Source organism: Rhinichthys klamathensis, unplaced genomic scaffold (assembly GCF_029890125.1).
Source record: "Rhinichthys klamathensis goyatoka isolate OS25496 unplaced genomic scaffold, OSU_Roscu_1.1 h1tg000296l_1, whole genome shotgun sequence".
Lineage (NCBI taxonomy): Eukaryota > Metazoa > Chordata > Actinopteri > Cypriniformes > Leuciscidae > Rhinichthys > Rhinichthys klamathensis.
The window spans coordinates 1,801,343-1,817,928 of NW_026606815.1; the positions used below are offsets into that span (position 1 = coordinate 1,801,343).

The 16,586-nt window shown below is 38.6% G+C and overlaps 2 protein-coding genes across 2 annotated transcripts in view; one reads left to right on the top strand and one right to left on the bottom strand.

Moving 5' to 3' along the window:
• Window positions 1-83: 83 nt before the first annotated feature.
• Window positions 84-5,096, bottom strand: grsf1 (G-rich RNA sequence binding factor 1). Its single transcript, XM_056270019.1, has 9 exons — window positions 4,887-5,096; window positions 4,648-4,789; window positions 3,548-3,703; window positions 3,300-3,434; window positions 3,077-3,215; window positions 2,348-2,466; window positions 627-712; window positions 288-423; window positions 84-172 (listed from the first exon to the last, which is right to left on the bottom strand). The coding sequence occupies exons 1-9, from the start codon at window positions 5,094-5,096 to the stop codon at window positions 117-119; spliced, it is 1,179 nt and encodes a 392-aa protein (XP_056125994.1). The 3' UTR covers window positions 84-116.
• Window positions 5,097-5,904: 808 nt separating this feature from the next.
• The window catches only part of mob1ba (MOB kinase activator 1Ba), a 29,036-nt gene continuing 18,354 nt past the window's right edge, over window positions 5,905-16,586 (top strand). Inside the window, exons 1-2 of the mRNA XM_056270018.1 lie at window positions 5,905-5,946; window positions 6,028-6,062. Of these exons, the coding sequence (XP_056125993.1) occupies window positions 6,049-6,062 (14 nt within the window). The 5' untranslated portion in view covers window positions 5,905-5,946; window positions 6,028-6,048. The remainder of the gene's footprint in view (window positions 5,947-6,027; window positions 6,063-16,586) is intronic.

Here is a 16,586-nt window from a genome sequence, read left to right on the forward strand (position 1 = left end):
AACAACAGTAAATATCAGTAAAGTTCTCTTTTAATGTTGGTTTTATGTATTCTTGTAAATATAATCATACATTGAATAACACATTGGGATGCATTTAAATACAGTTTACTGTCGTCCTATTGTTCCTCCCTTGATGCTGATGAATTGAGGAACAACTCAATATATCGCTCATCTGGATGACAGAAAAACATACACAAACAAAAAACATGTTAATCACTTCATGTTATATTAAACATTTTGGGCCACATTTGGGTTATTTCAGAAGATCACACATATTCATTGCTTACTTAAATACTCTCTGTCTTTGGACATGGCTGACACAGCATCCTGATGTGTTTGGAAGTAGGCTTCTGCCTCACCGGTGGGTCGTCCGTTAGAACTGTACTCTACAAGAACCTTCACCAGTCTGATGGGAGCGAAAAACTGGAACACAAACTACACCTCAGTCATTCAGTACTGAGATACTGCACAAGGTCAAATAAGTTTTTAATAATTACATAAACTATTAAAACCTGTAATATTACACTCCTCTTGACCACCTTACTGACAGTAAAACACATGAAGAGCAAAAATAAATAAAAATCATGCTATATCTTAAATAGAATATATTCAATATAACACTTTACCTTTACAATGTCCTCTCCTGTGGCTTCATATGGCAGACCTCTCATTTGAACAAGGTTCACTGTTGCTGATATAGGGCTAGCATTTGCTGTGAACAAAAATAAAATCAGGGTATCTGCTAGGTTTTTACAATCAAATTTAAAACTTTTAAAGATAAAATTGATACTGTGTGCAGGGTAGCGCAATGTCTATGGTAACATACTAAACCGGAAAATTATTTTTGATACCATGATTTAAACAACTTTACAACTCAAACACACTTATGACGTTTTATAAAATGATAAACCTCCATTTAAGAATAGGTCAAAATTATAAATTATATAAAAAAATGTATATATAATATATTCCTAATTGTTTATATTTTTAGAATCCACATTAGCTTCCATTTAGCATTTAGGACACTGTGTATGCTGTGTAAAATGCTGTGAGTTTTGTATTGGTCTAGACCAGGGTTATTCAATTAAAGTTCCAAGAGATCCGGTCTCTCTATTTCCTTCGCAGCGGAGGTCCGGACAATACTATTTTGGAACAGTTGGGGCAGCCATAGTATTATGTAAAAGAAAAAATCCTAAACACTCAAAAAAGTCATCAAAGATGAGAATCTTGTGCCCCGAGAACTAAAGCAACAATGTTTTTTACTAATATTTACCAAAAAAAAAGTCATATCCCAACTGGATATGAATATAAAAAAGGTTAGATCAGATGTTTTATCAGGCTATTTTTATTGTTATTATTATTTTACATTTAGACACTTGTGTGTTATGGCACATAGAAGGTCATGGGACTGATAAAACATACTGGTGTAGGGTTTACCTCTCAAGAACAGTATGGACCATTTTTATATTTTGCTCAAAGTAATAAACTACTAAAAACAAACAACTTGCATAACATAATCAAAACTCTCATGAACAAAAACAAAGTTAACTAGTAATTGTTTTGTCTTTCCTTGCCACCTCTAAATAATTTTCCTAAATTATAGCATTGTTTAAAATTATCAAATGCTTTTAATATGCTGATTAATAATGCTAAATGTATGGGGAAAACATCAAAACGTTTAAAGGTGCCACAAGTTAACTTGTCAAAAACCTGGTTTAGTCAAACGGTCATAGTCATATGACAGATACAAATAATTGTATTTGCTGGCTGCATTCTCGTTTTCTGCAGCGTTTTAGTAAAAGTATCTATTTTACTGCTCACCGTGTTTCCGCTACTGTGGTTAAAATAACCGCATCATCTGCAGCTCTTAATGTGGCTCTTTAGCATCTTCAGCGGGAGAAGCAATGCGCACAGAGCGAAAAGGGCTTGAATGAAGCACATTTGGATCTAGATAAAAATATTAGAGGATGTAGCGCTGAAAGGTCATTACTGTAAACGACCCGGAGCGCTTGTCCGTTGTTTTGACACGCTGCCGACTTTGAACTAGAAATAATATAATGGCGCGCAATTATGTCCCGCAGTGCGCATGGAACCAGGCCATGGTCCTCCATTTGAATACTACCGGTCTAGACTAAATTAAAACAGCGGACGGGCTGAATGATAATGCAAATTGATTTAATAAAATGTATTCAAACTTTGTATGGCCTTAAATTTGATAAAACTGAATTTAAGACTTTTTAAGGACACACGGAGTCCTTGAAAGATGCTTGGGAGTGCACACAGTATACAAGATATGTAATAATTTTTAAAGTCTGGATGTTAAGGGACACTGTAATAAACATCTTACCTGTTTTTATTTTGCGGGGCGTGTCCTCAGCTCCTGGTGTGGAAGCTGAAGTCTCATTTCGCCTACTTCCATACTGGACTTGGATCTCACTTTTCCTGCTGAGAAAAATCTCAATATACCTGCATACGAGGAAAAAAAAACTTTATAAACACAGATCCAAAACATTTTAGTACATCTTAAATATTTTTGGCATGACACCGTTTTTTTAACTAAAAACGGAAAACTTTTTACGCGTTTTGGCCGTTCATTTACACGACAACAGCATTTTGGGGTCCTGAAAACTTTTGAAAACCGGTTTCAAAGTACACATTTTTTGAAACCGATGCCATCGTCTTCTTCTGTGTAGACTAAAAAACACAAATTTGTGAAAACTGTGACATCATGTACATGCGTATTACGTGTTCAGTCTATGGGTGTGTAGTCTTTCTTTACAAAGTGACATCAACATGGCATGCATAACACAGCGTTTTTAGTCGTTTTCACGGATCGGTGTGAACGGGGATCGTTTTGACTATGGTGTTGCCTGTACAGTACACGAAAAATGCAAAGGAAAAACTTTTCACTTTAAAGTAGGATCGTTGTCGTGTAAACGTACCCTTAAAAGACTCATTCAAAGACAGCTGTGCAAACATATTTAACAGTTTCAAAGGAAAAAAAACATACATAACGTATTCCTGAAAAACAATATAATTGCATTCTTTTGTGTCAAGTATTACTTGATATACCAACCTGTTTCCAATGACATCTCTGTCTCTCTTTAATGCCTTTTCAGCCATTTCCTTTGTGACAAACTCCACAAAAGCATCGCCTGAGTTTCTTCCTTTCCTGTTCAGGACTATTGTAACTCCATCTTTGACAATATCCAACCCTGTTTTGAGAACATCAAAACAGACAAATGAAGCATAAGGCTTTTATCAGTGCAATGATGTTCAAATGTCACATTATCTCTCACCAGAGAAAAACTGAATGATGTCTTTCTCGGTACAGCTGAAGGGAAGCCCTCTGAGTCGCACCACTCCATCTGACTCCGTGATCGGCTGTGTAGCCTTTAATATGGCTTCAGCATCTTTGTTTGTTATCTCATACACTGAAACACATGACACCAGTGTTCACTATATCAACTCTATGTACAATTAAAAACATGATAAACGCACACACACAAAAAAACAAGAATAGGTTATTTATTCAAAATCAGCTTACCCTCAACATAGCGCTGTCCCAGGTAATGCTTGTGCTGATCCAATGCTTTGCAAACGTCCTCTTCGTGCTCCAGCTCAATGAACGCCTGTCCTGTCGGCTTGCCGTTCCTGTTGTGAATTATATGGATTCCCTGAACTCCAGCTCGAATCCTACAATCTGAAAAAAATAAAAAATAAAAATAAATAAAGTAGAAAGTGTACTTGATTATATCAGAACATCTTCAGAACAGCGACATCCATACAGTGAGGGTATATGTTTACTTCATTTCTGAATTACTTGAATTTCTAAGGCCTCTGAATTATAATAATGATAGTTCATACTTTTTAATCAGGTAAAGGGCCTTTTAGTATAATTTTAATGACGTCCACATTCAGCTTGTGAAACATGTATTTTTGCTGTGAAATCTAATGATTTTTTATAAATTAAATCAAATCAAAATCAAATCACATTTATTTATATAGCACGTTTAAAAACAACACACGTTGGCCAAAGTGCTTTACATATAGCCCAGCACATATAATCTAAGATTATAAAACAAAGTATAAAACAATTGCAAGAATTTAATTACAGTCAAAAGCAAGAGAGAAGAGATAAGTCTTTAAAAGAGATTTAAATGCATCAAGGGTGGCACAAGATCTAACATGGAGGGGTAGACTGTTCCATAAACAGGGAGCTGCAACAGAGAAGGCCCTGTCTCAAATTAAACCCGAGAAAAAACGTTTATATTGCTATTAATATTCAAGTAGAACATTTACTGGACTGAAGCAATGTGATTGTCCATACTATGGTCCATACATACAAATCATGTGAAAAATAAAAGTTTGAAATATGCTAACAGATTTCTGAGGAAAGTTTGTTTTTTACACCTCGCACTGCATCATGGGCCAAAACATAAAACACATATGCAACATTTTTAAAAGATTTCGTTTATATATTTTGTCAAAATTTTAAATAAACGGTTTCATTTAAAATTACATTTCTGACTTATTTCATGTAAGGCTTTTCAAGGTTAACAAACCTTCAACTGACCAAATCAAATAGAGGAACAACAGCATGTCTCCAAAATAATTTCTGAGACTGTAAAATATCAAAACAAGTACCAGAAAAGAAGTTTATTAAGTCCTCTGCAGTACATGACCAGGGAAGCCCCCTGACCTGGACGATGAACACTTCCTTTGCTTGGATCTCTGGCTTATGGGAGTATTCAGGTAGAGGTGGGTACTCATCATCTTTAGATGGTGCCTAAAACATTAAAAGAATAGTGTCATGAGAAAAGAGTTAAACAGTAAATTGTGTCTGGAACAGTGTTGACGTGTTTGTACATAAATCAATCAGGTACCTCAATGGACAGGCTTCTTTGATATAATGTCCATGGATGCTTGAATTCGCGGTCAGCTAAATATCTCGCTGAACATGAATGAACATACCGACCTCGTGCTGCTGTAGACTGCGCAGTTTTGATATGAGTCTCCAGGCATGGAAACTGCTGCTGTCTCCTGACAGAGCGAACAAGAGAGAACAGCAGTGCGCTCCTACTAAATGCAGACATCTTTTACTGTACAAAACTTCAACTTAAAACATGCATGTAACCTAAAGTAAACAGACTCGGTTAACACAAGGTGTGCTCAGCTCATTTGCCCCACAAATCACGTTGACCTACCACTGCGTGCGTCAGAGGACAACATGACGTAATTAACACGCGCCACTGGACTTGACAGTCCTTTCAAAATAATAGTTCTCTGTAATTGTAGTCCAAAACAGCAAAATACGGGTTGGATTTAGATTTTTATTTATTGTAATAAAGCTAAAACAAATTATTACATCATTTTCTGGAAATTATACTTTTCATTAAGATGCAGTTTATCTTTGTCTAAACAGAAAAGTCTATGGCCTAACCTAAACAGAAGAGTTGTCATTCAAAATTCGAAATTATTTGTACAGACCTTCTCACAATAAATAATTATGAATGACGAATAAATAGAACGAACAATGAAACAATTGTAAAAAGTAATAATTTCTAATTATGTTAATTCATTAATTACATTCATTTTGTAAACAACCACAATTTAAACCCAATGTTTTTTCTCCCAAATTGTATGTAGAATTTATGTCAATTACAGTTTTGAGTTTGTGGAGAATATATAATAGCATATGCGTGTGCATATATGCTAACGGTACTATAATATAATATAATATAATACAATATAATTATATTATATTATATGTACAATACATGTGTGTGTATTGCAATTATTGCAATTATATAATATAATATAAACGCTAACGTGACTCTTATTAGAGAAGAAAGGAGGCTTCACTGTCGTGATCTCGCGGGATTTTTCGGCTCTGGAGAGACTTTGGATGGGAAGGAGAACTTTTGCACGGGCAGGATCAGTGTTGGAAGTGTTCGGGCTCAAATACCTTGATTTTCCACCCTTCATCAGTCAAAATAACGGAGTAGTGTATTTTTCTCATCTACAGCGCATTTTCCTCAAGGAGCGATGAGCTTTTTATTGTAAGTATGAGTGGGTTCTTTAAATGGAAACACTGATGGCTAGTTAGCAAGCGTAGAAATACTGCTTTTGTCCCGAAGCTGCCTGTACATGAGCAATCCTGACTCACAGCCGACCCGACACTTATTAGAAGTCAACAGTTATGACATAAAAAAGCTGATAGAAGCGCAGTTTGATCGTATCTCAGCAGTTTAGTGCGTGACCATCATATCATAACACAAAACTGTAGTCTGGCTAATGAAGAATACTTAGCCAGTACATGAGGTCATCAGCATTAAATTGGATTTGAATACTCGTCCTTTACTGCTATTATTGGGTTTATACTACAGTAATCTGACTGTGAACAGAGCCTTATTTCCCAACATCATGTCATTTATGTAAAAGGGATATAGTCGTGTTTTGTGGATCGACACAAGTAGATTTTTCCTTAAATGTGTCCCTCCAGCAAAACGCAAAAAGTCACCAATATGCTACCTAATACGTGTTCTGTCGCTTGCCTTTCACGATACGTAATGGCACCTTAATGATTTGACATAAGATTTCATGTGCAACCTGAAATCCAGACATGATCAGTCTGGATTATCCCACTATAATCCCACTATACAGTATACTACAGTAACCCAGTGTAGTAAGTCCTTCTGCAGTTCATTTTGTTTTTAAATGTTGATGTGTGCTCATGTGCAACCTGTGTTGATTTTCACATTTATGTTTTTTTAAATTATTTTTCAGTTTCTCCTAGGGATGGGCGATCATAAAAGAAAAAAAAAATCTTTTTCTTTTCTTTTTTTTCTTTGCTGAATCGCGATATACGGTATACGTCTCAGTATTTTCACATTTTTCCTATTTGGATAAAAAAAAAAAAATCTTTATTTGTTTTATATTTTATTTTTATTTCACATCCTGCCCAATGTTGTCTTACAAACAATGTTCATAAATGGCTTTATAAAACTGGCAAAATTGGCTGTGAAAGCAAAAATAGGGAATGTAACCAACGTAGGCTATACTACAGTATATATTATTTGCAAAAAGGGGGTTTACATTACATTACAATCTAACATTGTAACAACAACATTACAGTCTAAAAACTAAAATAATAGAGAAGTAGATGTTAAATTCACTAAACTGAATAAACAAAAGCCCAGACTAAATGTTAACAGTTTGGCGCTTATGTGCCTGAAGTCTCTGTAGTTTAGCATAACCTCGATTGCATAAGGCTCGTCCACTACTGACAGTAGAGCTGCACTATTAATCGTTAAAAGATCATGATCTCGATTCAAACACCCACACGATTCGCCTGTCTATTATACCTTTGACAAAATCACACTGGAACATTCAAATCTGTGTTTGCTCTGCAGCTGAGCCAGAAAGAGCAGATGTGATGTAAGAAACAGCTTCACAGACAGTCTTTCAGCCACACAATATAGTTATTTCTGTGTTACAAATATTCATATTATCACAGAAAAACTGGGATTAAAGCTTATAGTTTGGATATAACACCGATAAATCGTGATTCTCAGTTTATCCAGAATCGTGCAGATCTACCTGACAGCAAAATGGAAATATTTGCATGACCTTCTAACATTTACTGATTGAGAATATGACAGTGAAATGTGGTGTTTTCCTAAGTGCATAGCTTAAATCTCAAATGCATTAAACAGCACAAATACCTGCCAGAGCATCTGGCGGGGCAAGCCACTTTAAACTATATATGTGAACTATATCTTATGAGTTATTTTGAAGCCCTTAAATAAATAATTTCTCTCATTTTTAGGACAAATTGGATTATGCACTTTCCCTTGCTATTTTTCAGATGTGCTAAAATAATATCATAATACCAAACTACTGTATGTCGATATAAACTGTATTGCATCATCATATATCATTTATAAAAAGATATCGATATATCGTACAAACAAACTCGATATACTGCCCGTGCCTGCCCTAGTTTCTCTCTAGATGTATATCTTTTTCCGTGGAGACATACCTTACAACGGATTTAATTGTGTTGTAAGAGCTAAATCATAGAAACAGGTATTATGTTTTGCTTGAGTATCTCTACATTGTTGACGCATTATATTTGTTCTTCTAGAGTAGTGCATTTCTCTCTTCTTCTGCTTTCCTTTGAAAATGGGAAGTACCTGTGCTGTAACTTGGGCTGTACGATTCAGTTGAGTATGAAGGAAAGAAAAGCCTTGCATTAAACCTTCCACCAACTTACAACTAGAAATTAAATTAATATGAGAGATGAAAATTCATGTGCCCACTACCCTCATTATCCTAATCAAAATAAGTTATCTTCCTGTTAAAACAACCTGTCTCTCACATGACTTTAAATTGAACATTGTTTTGTTGCTAAAACAGCATAATTATGCCCTCAAACAGTTTGTGCTCTTGGTCTTGGCCACGTGTTTTTTGCTTTGTGAAGACAGGAATTTCCCATCTGACTGCTTGATGCTCTGATGCTGTCTCCTGACTCAGGGAAATGTCATTAGGGGTAAAAGATAATGTCATTTGGGAGTGCCACGGCCTGAAAATGGGTCGCAGGTCTGTTCTGATCCTCTTTATTGTTGGCTTGATACATGCTGGTCATTCAAGTGAGTTTTTCAGAAGGTTTGTCTGTATTTGTTGATCACTTCCAGTTTCCTTTTGTTCTTTTCTGTGCAAACCCTGTCCTGTTTGCGTCTAAACAGAGCAACTGTTGAATTGGTGAAGACAGGCTGGCTTTGAGGTGTTGATGGATCATGGACCAGTAAAGGCACATGCTGTATACTTGAATGTTCAACTCAGAGGAGTGGCCCAGCTTAGATGTCAGGCTTGGGAAGTTTTACCTGTATATGAAGTCTTTAGGATGTGTTGAACACCTCCATATAGCTTTCTACTAGGGGTGTAACGGTTCTATGTAAAAAAACAACATCTAACCGTACTGTCGTGTCACGCAGTTCAGCATGCACTTGCACCGCGGTTCATCTCAAATCCGATGACCCATACGCATCTTTAAAGGCCAATTTATACTTCTGCGTCGGGTGCGCGCAGTAGGTACGGCGTAGCATACGCACAGACGCGTACCATACGCCGTACCCTTCGCCGTAACCTGACGCGCACCTCCTCAAAAATGTAACTACACGTCGCGACGACGCGGACCGCAAGATCTGTGATTGGTCGGCTTGGTAGCATCGCGTTTCCTTCTATGCATTTCCGGCGTGTTCTTCTGCACCGCCCGCCATTTTTAAATTCTAAGTACAGCGAAACTGTTAAAAAAACTAAAAATTTACCTTTTCCACCTCTATAAGCTCCAACTCCAACATGATCTGCTCTCTTTCAGTCGGCATTGCTTGTAGTAACCTAAACTCAAAACAGCCGCGAGGAATCTTCTTCTTCTTGCCGCGAGGAATCTAAACACAGTGGAACATTAAAACCCTCCGCCGCCAACTAGCGTTTCGGCGCTGTACTGCAGAGCAACGCAGACCTAAACGCAGAAGTATAAATGCTCATGACGGCGTTGCCTACGTGCGTAGCCTACGCCGTACACTACGGCGTACACTCGACGCAGAAGTATAAATTGGCCTTAATACGGTTTGTTGAAATTAACTCGTAAAACAGACAGAGTTAGGCTACTGTATGTCTTTGTCGATGGATGCGCGTTCGGGCTTTCCCTAAACTTTGTTCAATATGCCATCATCACCTGGGTGTTGAATAGCGTGTGAGTGCAGTTGAGACCTGAACAGCACACGTTACTATCTGTGTTTAAAATTTACTCATTTAAGCCTTTCCAATTTAAACATTCAGTAGGACTCTCGTTTCCCTGACCATAGCACATACCGAACCATACAGAAACCGTGACCCTAAAACTATGATAAAAAACTGAACGGTGAGTAATTTGAACCGTTACACCTACTCTCTAAACTATCCTTATGGCTTGTTTAAAGGGCTATGAGTTTTATAAAGGCAAAAGCAGCTTTTAGTAGGATTAGTACCGCTTTTAGGAGTGATGTACTGTAATAAAAGCAAATGTATTGAACATCATCTTAGGTGCAAGTCACCTAAAATTATTCCGAACCTACGTTTCTGAATAGACTAAACAAAATATAATGTAATTTATTTACTAGAGGTTCTGACAAAATGTTAATTGCTGCAAATATTTTTTTTTTTAATTAATTATTTTTATTTAATTTATTAAAAATCGTTTGGAATAAATAAATGATTAAATGATGAGCCTGTTTCATCACTAGATGAAGCGTTTTTGAACAAATCTCTTGAATGAATGATTCAATGACAAATAATTTTTTTGCCAGTCACTTGTAGCCACCTACTGGTGTAACAATGCAATTGATACAATCTTTATTTGAAGCGAGGTGATTTGCTCTATTTTGATATTGCTTCTGTAGACATCAGTGTTTACTATATCCGAACTATAAACTTTTATTCCAGTACTTCTGTGATCATTTGAATTACTGTAATTAGAGATGCTAGCGATTAATCGATGATTGATTAGCCTAATTGTTGTTAACTTAATCGATAAAACTTCTCTTAAAATTCAATCGATGGTTGATTAAGCAAGGTCATCATTAGAGTTTGTAATTTTGAGGTGTGTGCGGCTCATGTGCAAAATACGTGCAGCAGACACATGAGGAGCGAGCACGCCGTACTTACGGTATTCTAATTGTATTAATGTATTCGAGCCATGCAATGGATTAGGTAGGATAGCCTATTTTTTTAAAAACATAATTTACCAAGGGACTGAAAAACCCTACAAACAAGAGATTTTACAGAACATAAGAACTACATACTTGTGTAATCACCACACAATAAAAGAACATAGAAAAAACAAGTTATCTAAGATCCTGGTTGATGAGTGATGATCTTCCTGTGCTGTTTCAGCTGTGTGCTCCTATTCTATGGCGCATGGTAAATCGAGACCTGTCAATCTGAGCGATCAAACCAATCTAAGCCCACCACACCCGAGATTGATTGGTTGAACTTTGAAATGACGTTAGAAAAGATTGCGTCATGATCGCGATGCGATCGGATCCTGGAAGTCCTATAGCTTTAGCCAAGCAGCATGTCACATCACTCCGTGATCTATGAATTGTCTCATGTTGTGTTTGGGCTTGGTCGAGACCACTCGCTCTGAATAAAGATATGTGATCTACTATGGTTTACTAATGATTCGTGAAGTTACGAACAAAAACGTGACCCAAGCATCATGGGTATACGGTGTACATTTGTGTCAGTGGCGCTAGTTGAGACCTTTTCAGTGATATATGACACAAACCTATCTGTTATGTACTGTGATTTTAAAGATCACATTTTCATGTAAACCAGTAATTTTTTTTATTTTTGACGCAACGAAAATAGAGCACTTTTATGTCCGCAAATTTAAAAGCACTTGTTAATTCATGGTCCTATTCCCTATATTCACCAAGCCAAGCTTCTAAGCTTGAAAACGACACTGGCCGTGTGTCCACCAAAGCGTTTTTAGCCAGCTGAAAACGCTAGACGCTCTACTGAAAACGCCTAGCTGTGGGCGCTTGAGAGCGTTTTGGCAGCACAGCGTTTTTTCCGTTGAGACGTTTCGTTGCTATGATACAGAATATCCGCAGCACAGTTTACTTGTAACTGATTTTGCAGATAATTTGTTTCATACTAAAAATAATTTTTCATCCATTTTGTTCGGTTAGCTCTCTTGGTTGATGTCATTGTACAGAAAGAATGTTGTGACAGTTGGTCGGTGTGGTATTAGTCCCGCCCCTCCTCCACTGTGATTGGACGGCTGGGTAAAAAGTGACAGTGATGAGCGCTGCGTTTTATCCAAAGTTGAAAATTTTTCAACTCTCGACGACCAGTAAAAAACGCCGGGCGCTCGGCGCTTCAGCGTGAAAAAACCGCTCAGCGCCTCTTTACGCTCATGGCGTTTAAAAAACGCGGCGCTCCCATTGAAAACATACGCCAGGCGCGTGGAAAAACGCTTTGGTGGACACATGGCCATAGGGTGCTTATTTCTTATTTGTGCATCCTCGCTTCCTTTCCTCGTGTCTCAGCTCCACCGCCTGTAGGATGCGAGGGAAGAAAATGAGGACGGAGGAATCGAAGGAAAGCTAATTTGTATATTTGAATATTCTTGATCACTCGAGCGTCACTTCACTGCGTCATCAGCTGCTTATGTTAAAGTTTGATTATTTAAGAAATGAATAAATGATAAAGATAAAGCAAGATGCCCTGTTGATGATATAATATGTGATATATGATTTATTTAAACTGCAAAGGTAAAGCATAAATTAAAATTATTGTGACCAATGTGAAGGGGGAGGAGAATGTATACTTGCGTCAGGTTTCTCCAAGAAAGACTTCCGCATGCATAGGATACACCTGACCTGTGCATCCTCACTCCTCATTCCTCGCGGTGCAATTAGAGAACTGAGATGTCCTTCAAGATGGCTGAATTTGATCGGTTTCCGGTTCACAAGGTGGAGGTGCGAGGAAACGAGGAAGCATCAATTTGAGTATTGAGAAGCACCCCTATTTTGTGTTTATGCAAGTGGATGTAAGGAACATGATAATTTGGTAACGCCGCCCGCTTCGGATTTAAGAGGTTAAGGTTAACAATTAATCGATTAATTGATAGTTAATTTAAACAGCGATCAATTCTGGGAATTTATGTAAATTTACATCCCTAATTGTAACACAGAAATATTGATATTGTGGTTGAAAAGACTTTGTGGAGCGGTTTCATATCTATTAGAGGTCGACCGATAGTGGATTTTACCGATACCGATATCTAGGTTTGACCGTACATGCCGATAACCGATAATTCAACCGATATTTTTTTTAATGGATACTGGATTAAAAACAAACATCATACTCACAATAAAACAATGCTGAACTGAAATGTGCTCAATTAAATAAATAAATATGAATATATTAACTTTATACAGAAAATAATTTAAACATTAAAATATTACAGGTTTCGTTAGCTATAACCTAGAAACATACGCACATTTCATAGGTAACACTTTGCAAGTCCCATTTGTAAACAAGGATGTATTAACTAGCTTTCATGAACTATATGCATAATGCAATATACCTTTTTACTGCATGTATTAATATGAGCAATACAATTGTACCTTTATCATTCATGTTAGTTCTGTAAGGATTCAGGGCGGATCTAATCCGTGGGGAATTTGCATATCATAATTAATAATTGGTAATTAATAATTATTCATACATGTTTGGATTAGATCTGTCTTACATGTTAATAAATCTCCCGATAAGGGAGGATCGGTCATTCTACCTGCATGCGTGCATGTGAATCCCGGAAATTAACCACAAGTTGCTTGCAGTTAATTACACGGGCCATGTTTCACACACAGGTAAAATGAATTAGCTCAATTGTCAGGATAATATTTGTGGGATCCACAATATCATCTTACTTTATAGGATGTCAGGAAACGCAATTCTCTGGCCAGAAGAATTGGGTTTCCCGCCCATCAACACATAACGTTAACGTTACTCTTTAAAGTATCTGTAATTCGTAAAGCTTGTAGCATTTAGACCTTTGGCACTTAAGTGACTTGAAATTGAGCAAAGAGACAGCACATCAATCTAATGAATATATAATTAATTTAATAGAGGCATGACTACTTATGTATTTACTACGGTTACATGGGATATATGTATTTACAAACACATAGACAACAATGAACGATACAATAAGACATCAATGAACGAGAAATGCATAAAGTTTGGACAATTGATAACTTACACGCGTGAGCGAGTAAGAGAGAGAGGAAAGGGGATGGGGAGAGAGAGAACAGAGAAATTGGGAGAATTTCATTGGCAGGAAGACATTCACCTCTCCGATTACAACACGGAACATCATCTTAAAACTTCTTAGAAGCTCTATAAAGAGATTTATACTTGCAATCAACGTATGTTATGGTTTCTCTCTGTGCCGAAACATTCCTGTACGGCCCTGTCTGGCCGCGTGAGCTGAGTCCTTTGGGTGTGAGGAAGCGTCACGTGGGCTGCTTGGCGCGCGTGTTGAACGGAGGTTTACAGTCTTTGTTGTAACATTTCCAAAGGGAAATAGTTCGGCTAAGTTCGTTTCACTTCGTGGAAGTGAACTGAGTCGGCTACGGAAAACAAAACTTTGACTAACAAAAAGGGAATAAAGATCTCTACGGGGAAATCACGCGGAGTTAACGTTGCATCTTTCCATGGCTTTTGAAGAAGCGTGTGTGTCTCTCGGTCCGGCGCGTCACGTGGTCACGTGCGCGTGTTTCTCCTTCAAAGAGAGCGCGCGCTCGTTTAAAGGTCCCTTGTAGATGGATTTGCTGAAGAGATATGTCACGGGGTTTCCTTTTCAATCGTCGATTGGAATTAAACACAGAGACTTATCTACAAATGAAAAACACAACTAAACTAGAAACAAATAAAAGAAAGGCGAAGAGCTCGCCCGGAGGCGAGACGTTACATCATGACACGGGAGGAAGAGAGCGAGCGCAGGGGAGAAGCGTCATTTATCACACTATGAGAAATCCAGCCTCTTCCTGTTGGCTTGGCCAATTAGAGGGTTGGAAGTTTACAGGCGGGACTTTGGGTTTTATTTCTCTTTGTCTTGTCAGACTGCTTGTCTAATTAAATTATGACCTGTGTTAGGAAGGGTCATTTCTACTGCAGAGATGTGTTATGCACATAATCATACCTTTTACGGTGTGTTCATACATATATCTGGCTGAGTCAAGTCAAGGGCATTTTTACGATATCAAACACGACTGTTATAGGTAAACATTTACATTAAAAATACACCTAGGGTATTTATAATTCACTTTTAAGTTACGGACAAATTATAGTCATTACAATGTGACATGGGCAAATGGACACACATAAAAACACATCGAATATATCGGGTTAAATGTCTTTTAAAGAAAAGAAGTTTCTTTCTCTTTGAACATCAAATTCCAAGTCAGTCATACAAGTGTCTCGTAACAGGAAACCACGCTCTGTCCTGAGTGTGGGTGTCAGCTGTGGGGGAGGTGTGTGTGTGTGTGTGTGTTTGTGTGTGTTTTTTCAAGTTCCAGGCCTTTTGGGGCTAAAGGCTTTGGGATTTTAGCACGAAGGTATTTAGTTATTCAGATTCACCCTGGCCCAGTCCTTACAGTCCCCCTTTTTGTCTGATGAAGTCCCTGTGTGGACTTAATCGGACAACAATCATCACAATGGACGGATGGCAGGTGAATCATGACTCATGCAGCAGGTGGTTATTAGGGCTGAGGATTCAGCTCTATGAGGTTCGAAGCTGCCTCTGGCCTGGTCTCTGACTTGGCACCCCCTTTTTGCGGGTTTCGTCCGAAACCTTTCGTGAGCTTGGCTGAAGATGTTTGTATCTCGTTGAGTCTCCTGTATAGGATGAAGGTCAAGCCCAGTGTCAGGGTGTGTCTGACTACCATAGAGGTACACCGTGCAGTGTCGGCTGCGGTCCAGGCTTGGACAACAGGTGAGGTAGTCAGAATGGGTAGTAGAGACACAGCTTGGAGAGCTGTGTCGATAGGAGCAATGTCAATTAGCTGGGATCACCCCCCCTTTCGCAAACCACAACTCCCGTTCTGGAGTTAGGGTGAAAGTGTGGTACCTGGAGAAGGATGGGATTTCCAGTTTTAATTTGTACTCTTTGCATGGAAGATGGTATCATGCCAGGTCGTCAAGGTGAAGGATGGCACTTTCCGGTGCTTGGATTCACAGGCTCTAGTGGAGCGAGGTGACACAGGTGTCAGTGTCATTCTGGTCGTAAGTGAGTGCAGCTGTGCGCACAGGAGTGTTAGCGAGCCGCCTGTCACTTACACTCTCTGCTTGGGTCTTGATGCCTTGAGTGCGTAGCTTGGCTTCGGCAGGGCAGCGGGTGTCGCTGATCTGCAGCCCGCAGATTCCGTCAGTGTTGTCTCTGAGGAAAGGCTTGTTAGGGCAGAGATAGTGAATTTCTTTGGTCAATGTGCACACGTACGGGTTCGGAGCTTAGGACGGCTTTGTGTTGCTGTCGTTGCAGTCAACCCCGTCCGGCGTGTGGATCTTGATGTGAATGTTATTTTTCAAAATCTGACCTTGACAATGTTCTTGAGCCGGTAGATTCGGCTTGACTCTATGATGGGCAAGTTCGAGAGAAAGCCCCCCCCCCCTTCTCTGCTTGTAGTCGACGCAGAGAGGGATGGCACTACCCAGAGAGTAGGAAAGGTGTATTTGTAAAGAGTCAGTTGGCGTGGTGATGGCGGACGCCAGCACGGTTTTCACGAGGCTTAAGGGTATCAGGTGCGGTGGAATTCTACCCCTGGCGAGGCTGTCGATGGAGGAGTTCACCCCCTGCAGCAGGTTTGTCATCAGGGCTGTTACCAGCTGAGTTTGGGCAAAGTCATTCTGGAAGACAGTAAACAGCTGTTTCATGGAGTGAGTGTTGGAGTGCATGGGGTTCAACGCTGTGAGTGTTTAAAGTTACCACAGTTCCCTTTAGTGTCTTGTCGATGGTCTGCAGGGATGCA

Bases quoted from the DNA above. Each gene is read 5' to 3' on its own strand.
- grsf1 (XM_056270019.1), bottom strand. From the start codon at position 5,096: ATGTCTGCATTTAGTAGGAGCGCACTGCTGTTCTCTCTTGTTCGCTCT. The intron at 4,790-4,886 runs GTACCTGATTGA...TTAATGTTTTAG, and splicing joins AAAGAAGCCTGTCCATTGAG to GCACCATCTAAAGATGATGA. The intron at 3,216-3,299 runs GTGAGAGATAAT...TTCTCAAAACAG, and splicing joins CATCATTCAGTTTTTCTCTG to GGTTGGATATTGTCAAAGAT.